General features: G+C 44.6%; 1 protein-coding gene across 2 annotated transcripts in view; it reads left to right on the plus strand.

Moving 5' to 3' along the window:
- Window positions 1–222: 222 nt before the first annotated feature.
- Window positions 223–23,820, plus strand: part of NR3C1 (nuclear receptor subfamily 3 group C member 1) — a 166,797-nt gene continuing 143,199 nt past the window's right edge. The window contains exons 1-2 of one of the 2 annotated variants that reach the window (XM_044280769.1): window positions 223–360; window positions 3,633–4,802. In XM_044280769.1, the coding sequence (XP_044136704.1) occupies window positions 3,646–4,802 (1,157 nt within the window). In that variant the 5' untranslated portion in view covers window positions 223–360; window positions 3,633–3,645. The other variant, XM_044280770.1, reaches the window with a different exon arrangement.

Here is a 23,820-nt window from a genome sequence, read left to right on the forward strand (position 1 = left end):
TAGTTGCCATTCACTAACAGCATGCAGAGATCTTAAATACAAAACAGGGCTGATTCTGGAAATATGTGGGCATCTCCATAGGCTATGTGTGGATGTGTTGCCATCCGCGGGAGAGCCGGGGAAGGACCGCGCTGTAGTTGCCGGCAGCAGCCAACAGGTTGCAGCGTTCTCCGCTCTGTCGGGCGGCCGCCCTCTGCCTCCCTCCTCCCCGCATGTCCGGGATAGGCGGCTCCCAAGCCCGAGGGCGCCTCTGCCGTCTACAGCGCGTACAGGGGCCGCTGTAAGCTACGCGTCGAGGGGGCACCGTCCACCCACAGGAAGCGCTGGAGAGACATGGCCGGAGTCTGAGGGCCGGGAGGAGTAAGTGTCAGCAGTGCGGGGCGGGAGCGGAGGGAGGAGAGGCTGGAGGGAACAGCTGTGCTGCACGGAGAGTCCGGGGCCACTTCTGGTGGGTGACGCGGGTGACGGGACGAGCTCTGCCATGTTCCCGGGGCTCCAGGGAAGCCGCTCCTCACACTTGTGTACGTATAGAGCGCTCGCTGGGGAAGTTCCCGCACATGGAAGTGCTCGGGAGACGCGCAGCCGGTGCACGAATGGCGGCTGAAGGGCAAATGCTGCCCGCGGGAGTGACACGGCGCCGCGCTCCGTGGCGGCCCCTCCGCTCTCTGCACGGAACTTTCGGGGGGCTTCGGACGTCATGACACTCTTGTCCCTGGCGCGCAACTTCCGAATTACACGCGTGCACTTTAGGAGGGACTGCCTGGGCCCAAGAACTTACACTCCATATGCCTACATGTAACTTTCCCTCCACCCCAATGTCCTGTGGGCCTCCAGCTGTTGTGAAAGTCACTGCTCTCAGCCTTCGCTGGGGCTGTAGTGTCGCCACAGGTTGCTGTCCGTGGTGGGCTCCATTACCCCCATGACGGCCGAGCTGTTTATTTCCTCTCTGCTGACAGCGGCGCAGGCTGGGGGGGCGGGGCCGTGCGTGACGTCACGCCCTCCCTAGTATTAATAGCCGTCTGTGTACAGCGCTGGTTGTCATGTGCTGGTGGGTGTGCGTGCAGCAGGTCGCTTCTGTATGTAGGGGTTATATAGCGCATGGCAGCCATTGAGAAACCCCTCTCTCCATTATAGTAGATGATCCACTGTAGTACTATGGAGTCAGGAGGATGAGGGGCCATGTTCAAGGAATATGGGTGCTGTGGCCCTAAAATACAGTGCAGTGGAAACCGTTGAACCCCGGCTAGACCTGACTGCATGGGTTTCATTCCCAGGTTTTATATAGGAGTATTGACTACAAGGCTGTATATGATGGAATGTGGAAATATGTATTACTGACTCCTGGCCCCCACCTGTCCATCTGCCCTACATACACTGTAAACACGTAGGAAATCAATGGGCTCTTAACTCTATCTAATCTAGCTATATGTCTCACCTATCTAGCTCATATCTATCTAAATCAAATCATCTTTATTGGCAGGACTAAATACATTTTAGCATTGCCAAAGCAAGTGGGAAATAATTGGGTAGGGTTGGGAAATGGGGACACGTCCAGGGTGGGGGTATAGGGTAAGTTTGGGGGATGGGGACACATCCAGGGTGGGGTATCCATGGTATATCAAGCTCCTCCCAGTCTATGGCAAGCAGTAATATATTGTGCTGCTATGGCTGCTGTGTTCTCCTCTTCTCCCAGCAGTATAAAGAGTCTCTCTTCCTCCTTTATGGAGATGAAGTCTCGGCAGAGATCAGACAGTCTCCTGAAGTGAGAATCCCTCACTGCTGAGTATTTGGGGCACCGCAGCAGGAAATAAGCCATGGTCTCCTGCTGGCACAGTCTGCTCTCCCTGGGCATGTATGTCTGTCGTTGACGCTCAGATTCAATGAGCAGGCTGTGGGCGCTCAGTCTGTAGTGGCTCAGGATCTGTTGGTCTCTTGGATTGGGGAGTTTCTCCAGATATGGGGCCAGTTTGTACTCCCTCTGCAGGGTCTGTTATACTGTCAGCTTCTGTGATGTTCGTATGTCGTTCCTCCAGATGCTGATATACTCCTCTTTACCCTTGTGTATCGTCTTCTGGATTTCCCCCTTTGCCAGGCTGCATTGGTTGGTGGCTTGGGCAGGCTGGGTTTGGGTGACTTCTCGCAGGGTGCTTTGTATTTTTTGGGGCTTCTTGGTGTAAGGCTTTGTGATGATAGGAGCTGGGACTGCTGCTATGCGGATGGGCTCAGAATGTTAGCGCCCTCTTCTGGACAGCAAAGTGAAGTGGGAATCTGCCCAGTTCTGCTCGACAGGCGCTGTTTGAGGTGCTTCTGTGGACCTGGAGAAGGTGTTTGCACAATTCTAGGTGGAAAAGTTCTGTTGGCCCAGAGTCCCACTTTGCCCAGTCTGGGTAGGTGTCTGGGCCCCAGACTTTGCTGCCATACAGGAGGATTGGGGTGATGATGGTGTCAAGGATTTTAAGCTAGACGGTAACTGGTGCCTTAAGATGATACAGACGCCTTCTGAAGGCATAGAAGGTTTTGCTTGCCTTGTCTTTTAGTGTTTCCATGGCTTTCTTAAAACTCCCTGATTGGCTGATTTATAGGCCTCCCTAGGTAGTTGTAGCTGTCAGTTTCTCAAAGTGGACAGTTGTTTAGCAGGAAGGGAGGACGCCCGGCTGCTCAGATCTCCATATCTCTATCTATCTATCTCATATATTTGTTATATATATATCTATCTCATATCTATCTATCTATCTATCTAAAAAAAAAATCAAAGAAGAGGCAGCACTCCAGAGTATCCGTAAAACGACCCACTTTATTTTCCCCTGTGCAACGTTTCAACTGCTCCTTGCAGTCTTTTTCAATGCTTGAAAAAGACTGCAAGGAGCAGTTGAAACGTTGCACAGGGGAAAATAAAGTGGGTCGTTTTACGGATACTCTGGAGTGCTGCCTCTTCTTTGATTTTTTTTATAGCCACACTTGACCGAGTTGCCTAAGGTCAGAGGATTTCTGCACCCGACTACATCCACAAGTGCTGCTGCTCTCTCTTTGCATTGTATCTATGTATCTATCTCATATCTATCTTATATCTATCTCATATCTATCTATCCATCCATCCACATGATGTTGAGGCTTCATAGACCACCTGCGGCTGACTGTGGACTTCTTCATTATTCCATGTATTGGAGTGTGCAGGGTGGCACAATATGGAGGATTAGGAAGTTGATTTGCATTGCTAATCTGCCATTAGTGACACGGCACAATGTATGTTTGTGTCCCAGTCTTGTGTTCATGTATATTCTGTTCCATAAAAGCTCCATTGTTTGAATCAAGGGCCGAGAGCCAGGAGGAAGAGACTGTATGTAATTAATGTATCTCTAAGAGAGCGTAATGATACTGCTGTGAGCATGGCTCTGCGTGCTGCATCTGGCTAGCTCTGATGACATGACTTGTCTCCTTTCCACATTATCTGTGAATGTTTTATTAAAATGGAATGGTTAGAAAAATCCTAGTAAAGCCTCTCATGTGTAGCACACTTTCAGGGCAGCTAAGAGTTAAACAGAGGAGCGCTAGCTCCAGTTATTTCTTGAATGTTTCTGTATTTCCTATTTTTTTGCAAATTCGGCTTTCTTTTGTTCCCTGTCACCTCCCAGGCATCGGTACTCGATGGATCCCAAAGATCTTTTAAAGCCACCCAATGGAGCTCAGGCTGTGAAGAGCGCACATTACAGTGACAAGACCGGGAACGTGATTGACTTATTTACAAACTACAGAGGTGGAGCCTGTGTGAACATCTCCACATCTTGTGCAATTCCACCTGCTGCACTGCCAGACACAAGACAGCCACCGCCTCAGCAGCAGCAACTGGCTCCAACTGTGGACCCGGCCAATGGTCTGGCCAATGTCCCTCAGCCAGACCTTTCCAAGGCAGTCTCACTCTCAATGGGACTCTACATGGGGGAGCCAGACACAAAAGTAATGGGCAACGAACTTGGTTATACTCAGCAAGCTCCACTCGGAGTCCCTGCAGCAGAAACAGATTTCAGACTTTTGGAAGAGAGCATTGCCAGTCTTCAGGCAAAGCCACCTGCAACAGAAAGAGTGCCAGAAGGCCTTGGAGATAAAGGAGGCAACAAATGTGACATGTCTACCCAAGCAAGTCCTTCTGCACAGGGTCAGGGGAGCAGCGTTGCCAAGTTGTATTCCAAAGACCAAAGCACCTTTGACCTTTTACAAGATCTAGACCTGCCCCCAGATTCGCCCAGGGATAGTAAGGGCAGTCCATGGGCATTGGACCCTATCTTTGAAGATGACGCAGCTGGCTTGCTTTCTCCTTTGACCACTGATGATGAATTTCTTTTGAGGTCTGGTATAGTAAATGAGGACAGCAAACCTCTCCTTATGCAGGATTTTACACCCAAAGCAGGGGACTTACTACTGCCCAACCCTGAAATCCAGTTGTCTCAAGTTAAGACTGAAAAAGAAGACTTTATAGAGCTGTGTACCCCAGGGGTGATAAAGCAGGAAAAGTTTAGCCCCGTTTATTGTGGTGCCCATTACTCTGGATCTGGCCTATTCGGTAACAAAACATCAGCAATTTCTGTACACGGCGTCAGCACATCAGGGGGACAAATGTACCACTATGACTTGAACACTGCCTCCATCTCTCAGAAACAGCAAGATCAGAAGCCAGTTTTTGCTCTGGGCACACCTCTGTCCACCATTTCAGATTCGTGGAATAGGTGCCATGGGACTGGGGATGACAGTACCCCAGGGAGTATAAATTATCCCGGCCGGTCTGCCTTTTCAAACGGCTACCCGAGGTAAGTTCCCGCATTTGCTGGTCACAGTGACCCATAGCCATTCAGTCTATTTCCAGATACGTGTTGTACTTAAGTGGCCATAGGTTAGATAAAGCCACCAGATAGCGGTGACACCTGTTTGCTGCATGGGCTTTATTCTCCGCTCCATGCTACCTTCAAGCAGTGCTTGGGTTAAAGTTCTCAAGTCGACTTGTTACCTGGTAAACTTCCAGTGTTATGCGCTGAGGAACAAATTGATGTTGTCGCTTGGTTTAATTTCAGAATTGGTTAATATTACACAGGGGAGATTGCATATAAAAAGCGCAGCGAGCTGTTTGTTTTCCCCGGCTGCTTCTTTTATGAGTGTTTGGCAGAATAGAATTTGTACGTTGACACTGCACTTTGCAAAGGATCAACCTTTGTTATATTTATCCAGACAGGGCTACGCTCTTAAGGCTTTGCGCTCTCTATTACAAGTGATTTCATGTCTTGTCCTGTACAGTGGTCTGTGTTCATGTATACGAAGCATCAGAAATGTTGGAGCACGCCTCTCTGGTAGACACCACTATGTTGATATAGGTCTGCGTTGTGTCTTTACGTTTAAGGTAATATGCTTATTATGGGCTGAAGTGCAATCATGGGAAATACACGAGAGAGTAAATCATAATTCTGTAGACTTATCTGTAGTGTGGTGCACCCGGGAATCCCTAGACTGTGGCATGAATGGACGAAAATAGAACGTGCCCTACTTTCTACAGAGCTTGTGCTTTACCATTTGTCTTTCTAAACTGTGGGTACAGTGCACACCCTGGTATCTCAAAGTGATCTTTCACTTGGAAGAGCATGACATCTGCTGGGCACTATGGTTCAGCAGGAAAAATAAACCCACGTTGCAAATAATCTTAATTTTAACTTGTTCCACTGATTGGTACTAAAGCTCATATGTAGACCTATGTGTCTACAGGGTAACAAACTACGAACCCAGTGCAGTATAAGTGGCAGTCAAATTCACCGCCCCCTACTTCTCACCAACATTAATTTAGTTATTTCCAGAAGGTAGGACTGAGAAATCAGACTACACAGTTTCATAGTAGTCTGTTTCCATGGAGACACACAGGGGGGACAATTATCAATGCTGGTTTAGTTGTCCATAGCAACCAATCAGAGCTCCTTTGAAAAATGAAAGGTGGAATCTGATTGGTTGCTATGGACAACGAAGGCTACTCTCACACAGGTGTTTTGGCTTTCAGTTTGTGGGATCCGTACAGGGCTCTCACAAGCGGTCCAAACGAATCAGTTTTGCCCTAATGCATTCTGAATGGAAGCGGATCTGCTCAGAATGCATCAGTTTGCCTCCGTTCTGTCAGCATTCTGCTCTGCTTGCAGTGTTTTGCTGTCCGCTTGATGAAATTGAGCCAATCGGATCTATTCTGACACACAATGTAAGTCAATGGAGACGGATCTGTTTTCTCTGAACAATCTGGCACAATAGAAAACGGATCGTCCTCCATTGACTTTCAGTGGAGTTCATGACGCATCCGTCTTTGCTATGTTAAAGATAATACAAGCAGATCTGTTCATGACGGATGCATGAGGTTGTATTATTGTAACGGGTCAGTTTTTTTAGATCCATGACGGATCCGCCCAAAACACCAGTGTAAAAGTAGCCTAAGCCAGTTTTCCTTTACACCAGTTTTGATAAATCTCTCCTCGTATTTCTACATAGGAACTGTAGACTCCAAAACATAGCAGATTGTTAATCAATACTATATGAAAGGTTACTTCATTTTTCATTTCAGAAGCATTGAAACAATAAAAAAAATGTTGAGCTAGGTGACCCCATCCCTCCATGCTGTGCATTGAAATCTGTACTCTATGAAGAGTCAATTAGAAACTGATGATTGGCTGTTAGCAGTGCCTACACCCTAGTGTTCAGAACGTGTGTATCTGAAGTGAATGTGATGTAACGCGTTCTGAGACAACAGTCTAAGTCAGGGTTTCATTTCAGTCCAAGTTAGTAAGTGAAAAAGGAAGTATTACGTTTCTCAGTGATGTGTGAGCCTCACACCAGGCTAAACTGTGGTGGTGACGCTCGGCTCCAAATATTTCCTTCATATATGCTTATGAATCAGACACTGGCAATAAGCACATACATATTTAATTGCTGCCTTAGTGTTTTAATCAGTTTGACCTAATAATTGCTCATACATTTTTCACATTATTGCTTTCCATCTACTTCTAATAATCATTGCCTGTATGTTGGGGCGGTCAGTGGAGCAGATGTGATAAGCATCCTAGTCTTATCCAATCTAGCTAGCCTAATACAGTAATGAAATGGATGGCAGTGTGCCTTACTTCACGTGCTGATGGGTACCTTGAGAAAATATACTTTATTTTAGATGTCTAGATATTGGTAAGCATTGGCTTCCTCTTAGGACTATCGGTTTCTTATAAATTGACCCTAGTTTGTATATGTGAGATCAGGAAATAGGTTTTCCTGTTGTAGGTTTGCATATATAAGACCAGCCATTGTAGTTTCCTTCCAGAAGGATACAGAAAACAGTGGTTCTCTGTGGGATCATTTCGGGCATACGGCCTTCAGTGCCAGACAGAAGATCGTAGCATTCTCCTGGTCGGCTCTATGCACTTTGGACCGCTCCTCAAAAGTGTTATCAGTTGTGTCCAGATCCGGCACTAAGCAAATGGTTGGACCCAGCCTAGTATGATTGTTACTTCCAACAGATACTGACCCCCATATAGAGCTGGACACAGGCACTTCGGGGGTTTCCAGATGTGAAAGTGAGCCCTGTATGTAGTGCTTACACGTTGTACTATAATTTCTGATACATCGCCCAAAATGCAGCAGAGTTCCAGATAAATTCATTCTGCTGCCTGTAGGAAGACCTCTGAGCTGAGCACATCAGCTGAAGGCCACAAATATCTATCTGTGATTATTGCCACAGGCCTCTGAGGCACTGAGCGGTAGTTACCCCGGTTCTATCAGTTTTGGATAGGTGGGGCTCCAGTAAAGTGTCACGTTGCTGAGACTTGTGGCAGTGAACCATCTTCTGATCCCATAGCCTAGTGATATCAGGGGGCTAGATTGTTATAATAAGATGGACATAAGTTCTGCTGCATGTCTTGTAAAGTCAATGCCTTTTAGTAGTGGATTTTTTTTTTTGTTTTGTTTTTTTACTGCATTGGTTTGTTCTTGCTGTCAACAATTATATATTCCTGTGTAATACTTAGAGTTTGTCAGAGATACAGCCCAAGCTTGTATTTTAGAGCTTTGCAGTGACCTCTTGGTTGGAAGACTTGTAGTTCTTCCTGCTCAGAGCGAACAGCGTATCCTGGAGCCACTGGTAACGTCCCACCATCTTGTATGTTGCAAACCAGTGGGGGTAGCTTCATCCAAACTGGTGTAAAGGAAAACTGATTTTGTTGCTCATACCAACCAGATTCCATGTTTCATTTTCCAAAGAACTTCAGAAAAATTAAAGGTGGACTTTGGTTGCTATTGGCAACTAAGCCAGTTTTCCCTTAAACCAGTTTTGATAAATCTCTCCTGCATATGTGCAGGCCAGTTAGCTAACTCATTTGACCTAGATGTCATATGATTGTCGCTCATTTACTGAATAAGAATTCAGATAAAACAACAAATATGACCAATGGCCTAACAATGTATGGACTCAGAATAAGGAAAGACATGTAGATGATATCATAGGTGCATCATCCGCAAAAATAGGTCACTTGTAATGAGCAGTATTGGTTCCAGTTGTAGTCAGCCGAATAGTGTATTGAGAATAGGCATGAAAGATACAAAACAGATTACCAGAGGACTTTGAGTCCGTAGCAGGGACCATACAAATAGAGCACCAACGTTGGGTTAGAAGGAGAAAGGGAGATGTGCAGATCAACTCAAGGAGTTGCCTGGGTTAAGAATTATCAGTCCATACTTCGAAGATCCTGATATTCTGGACAGTCTTGGATAAGGTATTCGTTGGTTAGTCTTGGATAATGATCCATGAGTTAAAGGGGGATTCCGGTTAGTTAAGGATAGTGGATAACTATCAGACCAGCAGTAGGACCTCCACCGATCTCGAGGAAGGGGCCCCAGTACACTGCTCAGCTACCTAGGGAACTCCTATAGAAATGAATTGAGCGAGCGCGCATTTCAGGTTAGCTGCCGGAGGCTATGTACGAGGCCCCCCATTCTCGTGATTGGTGGTAGTCCCATCAGAATTAGCCATTAAGCTTGTCATGGAGTTATGCTGTGAGTATCTCAATCCTCCAACTTTGTGAAGCCATTAGGTAAAGGAAGGTCATCTAGTAGGTTTTCATTGAGCAGCGATTCAGGACAATTACTTCGAGGTGTATTAATGAACGATTGTTCTTGAAACTGATAAGACTGGTAAGATGAATTAAACCTTATTAAATTGGACATCATTATTATGTACAGTATAATACAGGATAAACAGTCTGTATATACACTGTTCATGTATTTAGACAAAATAATTTCTTAGTTTTCCTGTCTAAAAGTTACCGTGATCACTTCCAGACGCCTTGCTCTGGAGATATATAGGTCTATGGTATTACACATGTCACAATGTGATTGGCCGATTTGTAATTCTAGGGTGTAATGAAAGGGTGACTCCCATGTCTTCCCGTAATTTCTCATTTAAATATTGCAGTAATTTTGAGGGGAGAAAAATGAAACTTTAAGATTTTGAAAATCCTTTAAAGGGAGTCTGTCACCAGATTTTGACCTTGTAGACCGCTTACATAGCGCTCTAGCATAGCAGTCTATGATTCTAATGGTACCTTTTGATGTTTTCTTGTGAAGTTCCCCCAAGGCAAAAACAGACTTTTATTCATATGTAAATTAGAGCTTGCAAGTGCCCAGGGGCGGCGTTCACCTCGTTGGTGCCCAGGCTGTTCTGCCTCTTTTCGTCATATCACCGCCCCAGCCTCTTTCTCTGCCCGCCCTGCTCTTCCTTTGCGTCCTCCTTCTCAAGTTCTCTGCATCGAGATCCCACGCCTGTGCTCTCCATTGCTTGGCCGGGCATGTACACTGCGATGCCCATTGTGGGAGTCTGTGGTCTGCCTTCTCGCCGCTGTTTTGCGCCGTTGCTACTGCGATGTCATCGCAGTGCACATGCCCCGGCAAAGCTATGGATAGCACAGGCGCGGGATCTCGCTGCAGAGAAGGACACAAAGGAAGAGCGGGGCGGGCAGAGGAAGAGGCTGGGGCACCAACGAGGTGAAAGCCGCCCCTGGGCACTTGCGAGCCCTAATTTACATATGAATAAAAGTCTGTTTTTGCCTTTGGGGGAACTTCACAAGAAAACATCAAAGGTACCATTAGAATCATAGACTACTGTGCTAGAGCGCTATGTAAGCGGTCTATAAGATCAAAATCTAGTGACAGACTCCCTTTAAATTATTTGACCTTGGGTGAGCTTTTCTATTTTTGGCTTGGCATAAAAGTGTTCAGGAGCTTATAATAATGCAGAAAAATAGCAACGTGTGTCTGAAAGGTTGCCTGATGCCACTGAAGCTCAGAAGTAGCTGTGTTTTATTTTCATTCTCTTCCCCAGCTGTTTACTAATGTGTCTGAGCCAAATATAAAGTGCAAATATTACATTACTTTTAGAAGAAGGGAGGTGATTTTACGTTATTGTACAGGTCCTGGTCCCCTAGTTTTAAGGATTCCTGGTTTGACTACTTGATATACAATAAAAAATGGGTGTAGTCCATAAAAGATAAATAAAAAAAGACTTTTAGAATGAGCATCACACATTTGCAGTTGCTTGTTTTATTACAACATGATCCCTCGCTAAATATGTTGTCATATCAATAATGGCAAAACATTAATTATAAAATGTGGAGGGACTGGTTGCCCTAGTTTGTGTAGCTCAACAAATATATGTTCTCTGTTGTGGTTTTCTTTCTTGTTACAAGTCTAGATCGTAGCATAAGAAACTATTTATTTCTTGAGAGACATTTATGTTAGCTTTCCAGTCAGGTCTTGGAATTTACTTAGCAGACCTTCAAGCCAGTTTCAGACCAGCGTATTCAGTCTGGGAAACGCACCCTGTGTAGAGCAGTATTTCCCAGACTGATCAGCGCTCCAGTGAAGTGAACTCCAAGGTATCCTAATTAGGCCTAATGAACATGGCCATTGCCCGGCTGTGCCCATATTGTGTGTCTGAAATATGCGGGCACCGGCCTTATGCTCACCACATCATGTGGTCGCTCACTTGTCGTGTGTTTACAGTAAAATAATCCAGGCTTCTTGTTCCCAAATATATATCAGCCTAATGATGATTTATGACTGCAGACACATGAGCAAATTAGTCACGGAGAAGCTCTCGCTCTTCATGGAAAACCCACTGCTGGTCAGCGTTGTTGATGAGCTTGCCAACTTTTTTTTATAATGTAGGGCAGAGTAGCAGTGAAAGAAAATGAGTCTAAGTTCCCCGGGTTCTACAAAATTGCCTCTGCTGAACTGTTAGTCACGTATTGTTTGATGGCTGCTTCATATTGACTGGATTCTGCGTATGTAAAATATTGTATGATGCTGTTCAGACTGTTATGTAGATTTACTTGCTTTGCCTTCTCTGAGATATTCGTTTTCCTACAAATCAGTAGCATGTCTATGCCAGGTGCACTCCCGTGAACCACATGCATTTGTAAAATAGAGTTGTCCACTCCATTACGTTGTAATAAGTCAGTTCATGAAATTTCTTCCCTCCATTAACTATGAGTGTAAGTGGCAGACCATGTAAAGTTACACAGCGGGGTCGCCAGGTTCCAAACTTCCTCTGGCGTTAAAGGGGCTGTGCAGCACTAGCTGTCACGTTCGGGTGTGGAAGGGAAACGCGAAACCAAACACAGGAGGGAAAGGGGTGAGGGAATAAGACCTGGAAACTAGGGAAAGGAGATGAACACCTCCTAGTAAAACCCTAATCAAAGTCCTGACTAACTACCAGTATGAACAGACCCCAGAGGTAGGTGAGTTTATACACAGGAATACCTAGTGTCCTAACTCACCCTATAGGACCCTGGTACTAATGTCAGGACTGAGACAACCTGTTCCTCCAAAAGGAAGGACAAACAGGAGTCTCCCTCAGACCTTGATACAAATGCTATGGAAATGCAAGACACTAAATAACCCAAAAAAAATACAAAAGTGAAAGAAAACACTTAAAGAGGACCTTTCCCTACTTTAAAAACTAAAAACTAACTATATCAGCGGGCAGAGCGGCGCCCAGGGGTCCCCCTGCACTTACTAGTATGTCTGGGTGCCGCTCCGTTCGCCCGTACAACAGCGGGAGCTGCAGACACCGGAGCCTATACCGGGCGAACGGAGCGGCGCCCAGACATACTAGTAAGTGCAGGGGGACCCCTGGGCGCCGCTCTGCTCTCTGATATAGTTAGTTTTTAGTTTTTAAAGTAGTGAAATGTCCTCTTTAACTTCAAGTTGCTATGGTAGCACCAGGAACTCAGCCGAGATCCACACACCAGCTATCCACAACTCAAACATAAGCTTTAAACCGCATAGCATAGTGGGAGAAACAACAGTAAATAGAGAAGGTTAAATAACCATAATAGCCACACCTGGGGAAAAAAGGTGTGGCAAGCACCAGAAACAACACAGACATCATTTGATCCAAATGGAAAACATGTCAGATCAAACCACGTTTTGCCAGTCTCGCTGATCTCCTGTCACCTGTCGTAGGAACGTTCTAGCATACTGATGACCTGTCCTCGGGATAGGTAATATTAGATCGTTAGGGATCTGGGAACCCCACTGATCTGCTGTTTGACTGCTGCAGCCTCTTCACTGTTTAACTGCATGCCATCTAGATTCACTTGAATGGGACGTGTAGTTCTAGTTACACTACACCTCCACTACAAATTAAATAGTGAAGAGGCTGCAGCGCTCAAATAAGCGTCATGGCCTCTAGAAACAGCTGATTGGTGGGAGTTCCTGGAGTCGGACCCCTGCTGTTCTGATATTGATCTATCCTTATGATAAGTCATCATTATAGTAATGATGTACAACCTCTTTAACATCTTGTACCAGGAGCTTCATGGCATGGATTTCCATGACTGAGCAACTGTTTCAAACCATACCTCACAAAGCCAAGCGTCATATGTGGTGGTGTAAAGCATGGCGCCTTTGGAAACGTGCTTTGTGGAGAAATCAGGCAGTCTGATGGATGAGTCTAGGTATGGTTAAAGGGGTTGTCCACTCCAATGGGTTGGTAATATGACTATATGGGTGATATTCTGAGATGTTTGGCATATTTCATAAGCCTTCACCCCTTGGGCAAATCTTCTCTTCTGTCTGCAGAGAGGTCCTGTCTATAAGATGGCCGCTGATGGAGAGTCATATGACCGGACACAACACTCAGCCTCTTTCCTTCAGACACACTACACTTGTAATAAACTAAAGTGCAAGTAATAGATGGCAGGTGCAGTGTATTTGAATGGAGGGGGCTGAGTGATGTGTCTGGAGTTCTTTCTTTTTTTTTTTTTTCTTGGTGACATGACTCTCCATCAGCAGCCATTTTATGGACATGACCTACATGTGGACAACACAAAAGACTTGGCAAACAAGCTATATTAAGTGCTGTATAGTCTTCTTAGGCTACTTTCACATCTGTGGCACAGAGATCTGGGAAAAATGGCGAGAATCGTCCTTTTCTGTTCCAGCATGACTGTGCCCCAGTGTACAAAGAACAGCGTAATGTATAAAAACAAAATTTTTTCACAATTTCATAGTCCCTTTGTACCATATTTTAGAATTAAGCAGCTTTATTTTTGAAAACATATAACTGTTATCTAGGATTTTGATATTTATGATCCATCCTCAGGGTAAATATCAGATCAAGCAGAGCAATATAGATCTGCCCATGGACTGACTCCAAATAGCCGTAAAGTGCAGTACTTTTCCCACTGCCCAAGCTGGACTCGGGCAAAACAGTTAGGTGGTTAAAGGTGTTGTCCGGGTTCAGCTCTGAATCTGGACATACCCAGAATTTCAGCCAGGCAGCCCCCCTGACAAGAGCATCGGAGCAGTTTATGCTCCGATGCTCTCCTTTACCTTCCACTGAATCGTGCAGGGCAAAGGCAGCTCTTTACCCGGACAACCCACCTAACTGTTTTCCCACTGCCCAAGCTGGACTCGGGCAAAAGTAGCTAACTGGAGGGGGGGGGCTGCTTTAGATGCTGCAATCTCCTGAATAATAACAGCTACAAATATGATACTCATTGAGATAGGAGGATCCTACAAATCCAGCTACCAGCAAACACTATTACCGCTGCCAACGGGCTAGTGTGTGAGTAGTACGACAAAGCCCAGCATTCCTATCTATCAACAGAGACATTTCTGTAAAACGGACTGCCTACAAAATAACTATTTCTACTGGAAACTCTACTACTTTGTAGAATAACTTTTATTGGACTCTATCCATTTGACTTTTCTTTCATTTATTTTTCATATTTTTTCATTATTTCTTATCTTTTTTTTTTATCCAGATTTTTTATTTTTATTTTTTTTCATTTTTTTCCAACTTTTTATTTAAGTTTTTAACCTTTTTTTTATATTTATGCAATTGTTATGTACTCCTTGCAAATATCAAATAAATCTCCTTTATAGTAGGATAATTGTATCCAGTTGTATTTTATACCTCTAAGTGCCTGTAACTTCAGAACACGCTTCTTCAGGTCTATTGACTGCACTCATCCAGCCATAGATATTGAGTGCCCCACACATCCATACTTTGCAGCACTTATGAAACTGGTCTTGTTTGAAAGCTGACATCCCATGCTTTCATACAAGACCAAAAAAGTCAAAGCAACAGAGGAGAAATCACTGTTCGAAAAAAACTGCTTTTACTTTCACTTTCAGCTGCATTCACAGCATCACGATTTCTATCAGTGATATCTTCCCCTGTACTGAACCTATGGCTGTCATTCTGGTATTGGAATGCCAGCTTTCAAACAAGACCATTTTCATAGTCTTGTTTGAAAGCTGGCATGCAGACAATAATAGGACATTTTCTATTCTTTTGCAGAACGGACATACGGAAACGGAATGCACACGGAGTACCTTCCGTTTTTTTTGCGGACCCATTAAATCGAATGCTTCCACATACGGTCCGCAAAAAAACTGAACTGACACGGAAAGAAAATATGTTTGTGTGGTTAGCTGGTTAAACTAGACATACAACGTGTTATGTGCGGACTGCACACTTCCTCAGGTGTGAATTGACAGGATGAAAACCTTTCATCATGGTAGTTTTTCGTGCGGTCAATTCAAACGTGTTAAAGGGGTTTCCCAGGATTTTTATATTGATGAGCTATCCTCAGGGTAGGTCATCAATATCAGATTGGTGGGGGTCTGACACCTGGCACCCTTGCTGATCAGCTGTATGAGGATACAGAGCTCCTGTGCCTCCTCTCTTCCGGTTAGATATCATGGTTGAAAAAATTTATATTTGCCCTATTATGACTACTGTTAGACGAATAACTGGTTATTATATTATTGCTTGCCGCTAATCATACCAGTCCCAGAGTTGGTCCAGCTCTATTATCTGTGTAGTTACGGTACATCATGGACAGATGTCGTGCTACATTTTTTCTGGAAGAGTAAAAATACTCCTCTTACCATTTTTGAGGAGTATTTTTAGCTGATGATGAGTATGAAAGTTACAGTAATTCAAATAGTTAATACGAAGGCGTATATAACATTAGGGGTTGCTATTTATACATGAAAACCATTACTAGTACTCTAGAACTGTCTTCCGTGCATAAATAGCAAATTTAGACTATTTAAAATTTAGCCAACATCATATACTAAACATAAGACCACTGCCACCTCAACAGTGCCACATGACTGGGTACATTACCCTGCATTATTACATCACTGGGTGTACTATCCCTGCACTGTGACATCACTGTGCACATAACCCTGCCATTATTATTGCATCACCTTTGCTTAGTCAGGGGCTGTTGAGATCTAATTTATGCTGTACATCAAGCAGATATGTTTGTAAACAGAAAAACGTATAGAAAGTATGTCTCGAAGTAATCAGACTATGACTGGGAAAACTTAGTTCAAATGTGCATACCTTTGACACGGTAATGTGCTGCCCCATAGTTACTTGATACGCCCCGACTTTACTGGCAGCAGTGGTGGAGAGGTCATTGCTGTGGCTGGCACTATTCTGGGGGTAACATGTCTGGCACTGTCCTGGGGGTCATGTGGCTGACAGGGTGATGACTTATGAACAGACTGTGGCTGCTTCCTCTAATTACAGAACAGGCTGTCTCCGGTTGCTATGGGTAACAGCTGTCCTCACGCTGCCTGCACTATAGGAGCTGTACTACAGATAAGCGTGGGAAACTGAAACATTTACACGTGACACGACACTCACCGTGCTGCCGGCCGTATAGCTCACATATGTGTTCATAGGGATCTTATCATATGTACAGCGCTATGGAATGAATGGCGCTTAAATAATAAATAATAATAATCAGGCTCATACAGCATGTGACAAGGAAAAAGAAGGAGCTCAGATCTGGGACCCGCACTACATTTGACTACACAGCAAGTGACGACCGCACGCCTCCTTCCTCGCTTCAGACCGGTGTGCCATAAGTTCTGGCAGTCGGCTCAAACTGACCAATAACAAAGCTCCTTACTGTAAGGAGCTTTATGATTGGTTGTTTCAGGCAGCAGCCGCAGCATCGATGCGCTGCCCTTGCTGTTCACATCGCTCACTGCACTGATAAATGGCAGGGAAAAGTCTAAGGCATATTGGTATGCCTTAGGCTTTTTCCAGGGAGTAAAATGGCCTGAACAGGTGTATATGACGCTTGTACAGGCGTTATTGCGACCTCTGATCATGGACCATATTATAGAGAATCAGAATGTAATAGTTCTACTTGACAGGTCCCCTTAGTGTCTTACAGGGGGAAATCTATGAACGCTGAAATATATGGAAGGCTTAGTTTAGTAATTAGTATAGATTTTTTTTTTTTTATATTCTGAGACCTGTAGCCTTTGATGAGACAGATGTGTGGTGGGAATGAGTGTTTTACAAGGCTTGGAAACACACCCACAATTTATCAGATCCTCTGCAGGCATGGAATGTGTATTTTCTAGAGCCGATGTCCTCAAATGCTCCATGGCTGGATTACAGTTACAGTACTTTTTAAGTATTCTTAGTTTTGAGTGATGCTCAGTCACGTTTTATAGCTGTTCTACTTTATATTGCTTTCACCCTTTCTCAAGTCACTAGCTCATATCAGTGGAGCATTAAATGAAATATTGCTGTGTGCCTATTACAATATTCCCCTCTGGACTAAAAGGCCAAAAGTGGAGGTCCAGGCATTAGAAAACATTGACATCTTAACCTGACTGGAACCAACTTCAAACTGAAGTCGAGATGACTTATGTGCTGGAGAACATTTCCACTTAACTTAGTATCTTCCTTGTGAGTGCGTGGTAATTTTTATTAATTTGTGTGATTGTACTATTATTCTTCCTGCTTACCAAACGTATCTCTTACATTGTTTTCTGTATTTTCTGTAGTCTTGCAGACTAGAGGAGTCTGCCATAAAGTATTGTGGACTCAAAAGCTTGGCGCACTATAGCTGAACTGGAGATCCTGCCAATATAGCTGTATCTGCCAGCAATCTAATGTCTATGGCACTCCATAGTATCAGCCAAGGGCCTGTGTGTTATACATGGAAAGCAGGAGCCTCTGCTTAGGAGATGCTTTCTGCTCTGGATCATAAAGAGGGGTCCTCGCAGTAAGGACATGATACGATGGGTATTTTTAATTTATTTTTTAACACATTTGAAGACTCATAAATTCAGAAAACCGGGTATGAAGCGCAAGTACACAGATGAGCGAATCGATTCTGAAAGATGGACTCATCTCATCAGCAGGGCTTCTTCACTTGTGGAAGGTTGTCCCCACTGGTGAAGAGATGGCCACCTGCTACATGATTGACAGGGCAGGCATTTAACCTGGCCCTGACAAGTTCCTGCCTGCTGCGATCAGCATCAGCATGGTGGTCCTCAACCGGTGATACTACAACCCTCAGAGTACCCTGACAAACAACTTGTGTTATCTCAGCAGTTGGGAAGCCACCAGATGGAGACCCTCGATGTCTTGTATGATTTCAGATTTTCTTCTGTAGGAGAGGATAAGCTGAGGTTACTGTCGGTGTAAAATAACTAGGATTAAGGACGTTCTTCTTGAGCTACTATCTGTACACTAGTTAGGTTCAAATCAGATACATTTTATTTCACTATTATGGATGGATCGAACAGCATGTGCAGGTCACATAACTATTTCTCCTCTTTGTGCCCTATATACCAGACATCAACCATTTCATGCGGAGTGGGGGGACACTTGAGTGGCCTTTATATCCATCTCCTTGTGTTAGAACATTACTTGTAATTTCCTTATTTTTTTATTTTTTTTTTGGGGGGGGGTGGGGCAGGTTGGGGGACATAGTTGAGTTCTTGTTATTGTCTTATAGCTACAACTATTATAATCTTCATCATGGAAGAAAGCCTTTGCCCTTGACCTACTGTAAGAATCAAGAAAATACTAATCCAGGGTGTGGTCCCTGCACGTGTTTCTAAAGGAAATAGTGAGCTTCGCACGCCACCATGTTGCAGACATGTTAATTAGGAGAAATTAAAACTGGTTTGACAGTGTTCAGTGCCAAGAAAGATCTTTCCTCATCTGGAACAGAGGATGTATTATCTTGATTTGTTCACTTAGATTTAACATGATTATTGATGGATATGGCCCTACTTCCTTAAAGCAGTTTCTCACAGAATCCCTAGGTTTAGAATGGGTTAAGCTGGCCAGATGCGTTTGGCCGACCATCTAATGTGTATGCTTGTCTCCCCGGCAGGTGATGTTGGAGGAGATGAGGATCAAACCTGTTGGGTTTCAACTGTCCAATCATTTATTCTTGGGGGAGATAAGCTGTTGGCAGAGGTGTCTGTCAGCAGCCTTCTCCCTATTCACCGCATATGCATGATCAGCAGAGGGCCAGCTTTAACGTATAGGAAGGTGATATATGAGGCAAGTGTGGGCAGTGTTACCTCTTCAGTGACGTAGCTGGGGGGGTGGGGTGGCGGCAATGGCACTGATGGGGGAGTCTCAGCCCAGGAGAGGTGTGCTTGGGCTCTGCTGGAGGGTGGTGAGCCTGGGCACTGGATGGGGGCGTTCCTGGGCACCATTGAAAGAAAATAACATCCCTCTGGGCACCTTACTGCCTAATTTGCATAAAGATGATTTCCGCAGATAGAAAACAAGAAACGCCGACTGGAAGGTACATCAGGGAAGAAGGGTGTTCTGGTCTACATGGCAATGGTTTTACTTTATTAGTGATAATCCATGTGAACGATTTCCTTTTAAGCTGCACCGACTTGACAAGCGGTAGAGCAAATCGGCAGGCTGTTCTCGGCCAACCATTGTGTTCATGCATTTGCATAGTCGCATTAGTAACTGTGCTTACAGTGACATGTTCTGGCCATTTTCCCTCTGTGGTCCTCCATCTTCTGAGGAGCTTTGGCCCTGATTAGTTGCTACGTGTGACTACTCCACTTCTCCTGTGCACCAGTTTTCCTGTGTTCTTTCAGAACTCCTTTATCACGACTGGATGCAGTTTATGTGAACACCTTTGGTTTTCTTACTAGTCCACATGATGTCGGCAGCATAAATAGAATTAAATAGAAATATATGAGACAGGCAGATCTTACTCAGGGGCTATGCTTCTGCTCTCACAGCAAATGCTTTACATTGCCGTGTCTACACTGTGGACAGTTTAATATTTCAGTCTCAAGTTAAGACTTAAAAAATAATCATTAAAGGGGGTTTCCAGTTTACATCAACTTCCTTTAAAATAATCATTTATGAAGGTACTTGCAATTTTGTAGTGTGTTTCTTGTACTTTTTATTGCTTCTTTCTTCCTTTCTAGGCTGAGGTCATATGACCATGTCTGTATAGCTCTTCATTATTTCCTGTGATGTTATATGCATGGGCGTGTCAAAGCAGCAACAGGGGCAGTGATAGGGGAGTGTCTGTAACGGGCTGGGTGGGAGGAGCTATAAACTAGATGGGTGATGTTAGAGGCAGTAATAGCAGAATCTGTGTAACTGGATGGGTGGGAGGAGCTATAAACTAGATGGGTGTTGTTAGAGGCAGTAATAGCAGAATGTGTGTAACTGGATGGGTGGGAGGAGCTATAAACTAGATGGGTGTTGTTAGAGGCAGTAATAGCAGAATGTGTGTAACTGGATGGGTGGGAGGAGCTATAAACTAGATGGGTGTTAGGGGCAGTGATAGGGGAGTGTCTGTAACAGGCTGGGTGGGAGGAGCTATAAACTAGATGAGTGATGTTAGGGGCAGTGATAGGGAAGTGTCTGTGTAACTGGCTGGGTGGCAGGAGCTATAAACTAGATGGGTGATGTTAGGGGCAGTGATAGGGGAGTGTCTGTGTAACTGGCTGGGCATTAGGGGGCAGTGATAGGGGAGTGTCTATGTAACTATCTGGGTGGGAGGAGATATATACTGTGTGGGAGGGGCAGTGATAGGGAAGTTTCTATGTAACTAGCTGGGTGGGAGGAACTATAAATTATTTTAAAAAACAAAAACTGTATTGTTTCTGCGCAAACTATCAAATATAAACCATCGCTTAATTGGCTTCTGTTGAGATTCCAGCACATCCGATATTCCCCTATAAAAATAGTGCAGTTGGTTCGTGATATAAATCGCTCCTACCTTCGTTTCCCCCGGGGTCTGTTCCTTTGATAGTCCAGCTCTGGTAAAAGCTCCAATGGCTTCAGATGGAAGATCCCCTGGCCGGCAGCACGCCTCCTGTTTGATGCTCGCGCTCCGGTATAGAGTGGAGTGACGTCACCTAAGCAGAGCTACGAAAGCTGAAATGGGAAAATACTAACATGTTTCGAGAAGTATCGCTTCTCTTCCTCAGTGATACCATTCTCCCATTATTGCTCCTCTATATAAGTTCTAGCCGGGTTTATGTGTGAAGTTATGCAAATCCATGTCAGTTGTCTGGGTATACACATATGTGACCCTTTTAGTTGTCAAAAGTGAACAATTCAACCTCACTATTAAGACTATAAAAAATCGACCGATTATCGGTTTTACCGATATTATCGGCCGATATTCAGGATTTTGAACATTATCGGTATCTGCACCTATTTTGCCGATATACCGATAACGTTTCGGGAACACGGATCGCGCTGCTGACAGCGCTCTCCGTGTTCCCTCAGCAGCACAGGGGAGAAGGAAGCAGTGTCTCCCTCCCCCCTGTGCTGCTGCTGCCGCTGCCACCAATGAGAGGAGGGAGGACAAGAGGAGTGGAGGGGCTGTGGCCACTGCGCCACCAATGAGGGGTTAACTGCCATGGATCGCAGGTACCGCTCATAGAGGTTGGGAGCCGGCTGTGATTCTGCAGCCAGCTCCCGCCTCCTGTATATGAATTAATGAGAGAGGTATCTTCATTGGTGGCGCAGTGTGCCCCCCCCCATCCCAGTATTAATCATTTGGGGCACAGTGCGCCCCCCAACCCCAGTATTAATCATTGGTGGTGCAGTGTGCCCCCCCCCCCATCCCAGTATTAATCATTTGGGGCACAGTGCGCCCCCCAACCCCAGTATTAATCATTGGTGGCGCAGTGCACCCCCCCAACCCCAGTATTAATCATTGGTGGCGCAGTGCACCCCCCCAACCCCAGTATTAATCATTGGTGGCACAGTGAGCCCCCCAACCCCAGTATTAATCATTGGTGGCGCAGTGCGCCCCCCCCAACCCAGTATTAATCATTTGTGGTGCAGTGCGCCCCCCCCAAACCCAGTATTAATCATTGGTGGTGCAGTGCGCCCCCCAACCCAGTATTAATCATTGGTGGTGCAGTGCGCCCCCCCTTCCCCCACCCAAGCCCCCCAGTATTAATCATTGGTGGCAGTGGCCAAAGGCCTCCTCCTCAGTGGCAGTTCCGATCGGAGCCCCAGCAGTGTAGGCCTGGGGCTCCGATCGGTTACCATGGCAGCCAAGACGCTACTGAAGCCCTGGCTGCCATAGTCTGCTCCCTTGCTGCTGTGTGCACAGAGCAGCAGGGAGAGTGTGAAGTCCTATTCACCCTGATAGATCTCTATCAGGGTGAATAGGACAACGGTTCTAGTCCCTAAGGAGGCTAAGGGTACTTTCACACTAGCGTTTTTCTTTTCCGGCATAGAGTTCCGTCACAGGGGCTCTATACCGGAAAATAACTGATCAGGCATATACCCATGCATTCTGAATGGAGAGTAATCCGTTCAGTTTGCATCAGGATGTCTTCAGTTCAGTCATTTTGACTGATCAGGCAAAAGATAAAACCGTAGCATGCTACGGTTTTATCTTCGGCGAAAATAAAACTGAAGACTTGCCTGAATTCCGGATCCGGAATTTTTCCCCATAGGAATGTATTAGTGCCAGATCCAGCATTCAAAATATCGGAATGCCGGATCCGTCCTTCCGGCCTGCGCATGTGCAGACCAGTAAAAATGTGGAAAAAAAATATACAAGACTGATCCGTCTGTCTGCATGACAAGCGGAGAGACGGATTCGTTCTTGCAATGCATTTGTGAGACAGATACGGATCCGTCTCACAAATACTTTCAGTCACATCAAAATCGGTGGATCCGGCGGGCAGTTCCGACAACGGAACTGTCCGCCGGATAACACTGCTGCAAGTGTGAAAGTAGCCTAATATTTAGTAAAAAATAAAATACAAATATTAATTATAAATGAAAAAGAAAGATTTACAAAAAAAACTACACGTTTCAGCAGATTTGTGTAGAAATTTTTTATTTTATTTTTTTTCAAAAATGAAAATTCACAGAATATCGGTATAAATTATCAGCCATCGGCCTGAAAGTTCACAGATTATTGGTATCGGCCCTAAAAAAATCAATAACGGTCGATCCCTTTAAAAAATCCACCTAGTCTCCGCCTTGGATTGATATTTGATTAAATCTCCTTCTCTATACCGCATTCAGAGGACCCTTTCCATTTCCCACCATGTACCTCACAATAATGTCTCGATAGAGGCTGGCCTTCATATTTTCGCTCTATATTATATATGTGCTTTCTTACACGTTCTGTTAGGGGTCTTTTTGTTCTAGCTACGTCAAATTTCTCACATGGGCATGTTATAAAATTTTTGACCCCTTTAGTATGACATGTAAATCTGTTTTATTGTCTGTTTGTAAAGGCCTGCTTTATATTTCATTTCATAGACGGCACTCACGACAGTTTATGGCAGCTCATACATTTTTTACGAGGAAAACATCTTTTGCGATCCCTATATTGCTATTCGTTGTTTTTACCGTTTTAACAGTTGATGCCAGTTTCATAGGTACAAATCTGCTGACAGATGCCCTTTAAAATCCATAGTGACCCTGAAAATCTGTCTAGCCTGGACCATCAGTAGTTTGAGACCTATTGAATCCTAGCATTGACAGACCCCTTTATTAACAATGAAATCCCCCACCTCTTTACGTCAGGTGCGGAACATCTGATTATTCCTGAGTATGATCACAGAATATCTACATTATTTGGTCCTTTACTTACAGTGGGGCCCTTGATCCTGGCACATGAGAAGAAATGCGCAATTGACATTCCTCATAGAGAAATCAATTAAGATAGCCATGCTATGATTGCCATAGAAACAGCACATAAAGCACGCTGCAGAGAAAGGGCTTATGTAAGATTTACGACTTTCTTGCACGTTGAAGGTTGTCATGCCTTTCCCATGCTGAAAATCAATGTGTTTGCAATGTAGTTTTACCATAAATCCATTTTGCATTTGCTCTATTGCTGCCAACCGTTTATTTTTTATTTTTTATGAATGACATCTTATCTGTTTTAAAATGCGGTTATAAACCTGTTGCCATTATTGAGCGGACAAGCGGAGTCCATGTGACCTACT

The sequence above is a fragment of the Bufo gargarizans genome, chromosome 2, assembly GCF_014858855.1.
Source record: "Bufo gargarizans isolate SCDJY-AF-19 chromosome 2, ASM1485885v1, whole genome shotgun sequence".
Classification (NCBI taxonomy): domain Eukaryota; kingdom Metazoa; phylum Chordata; class Amphibia; order Anura; family Bufonidae; genus Bufo; species Bufo gargarizans.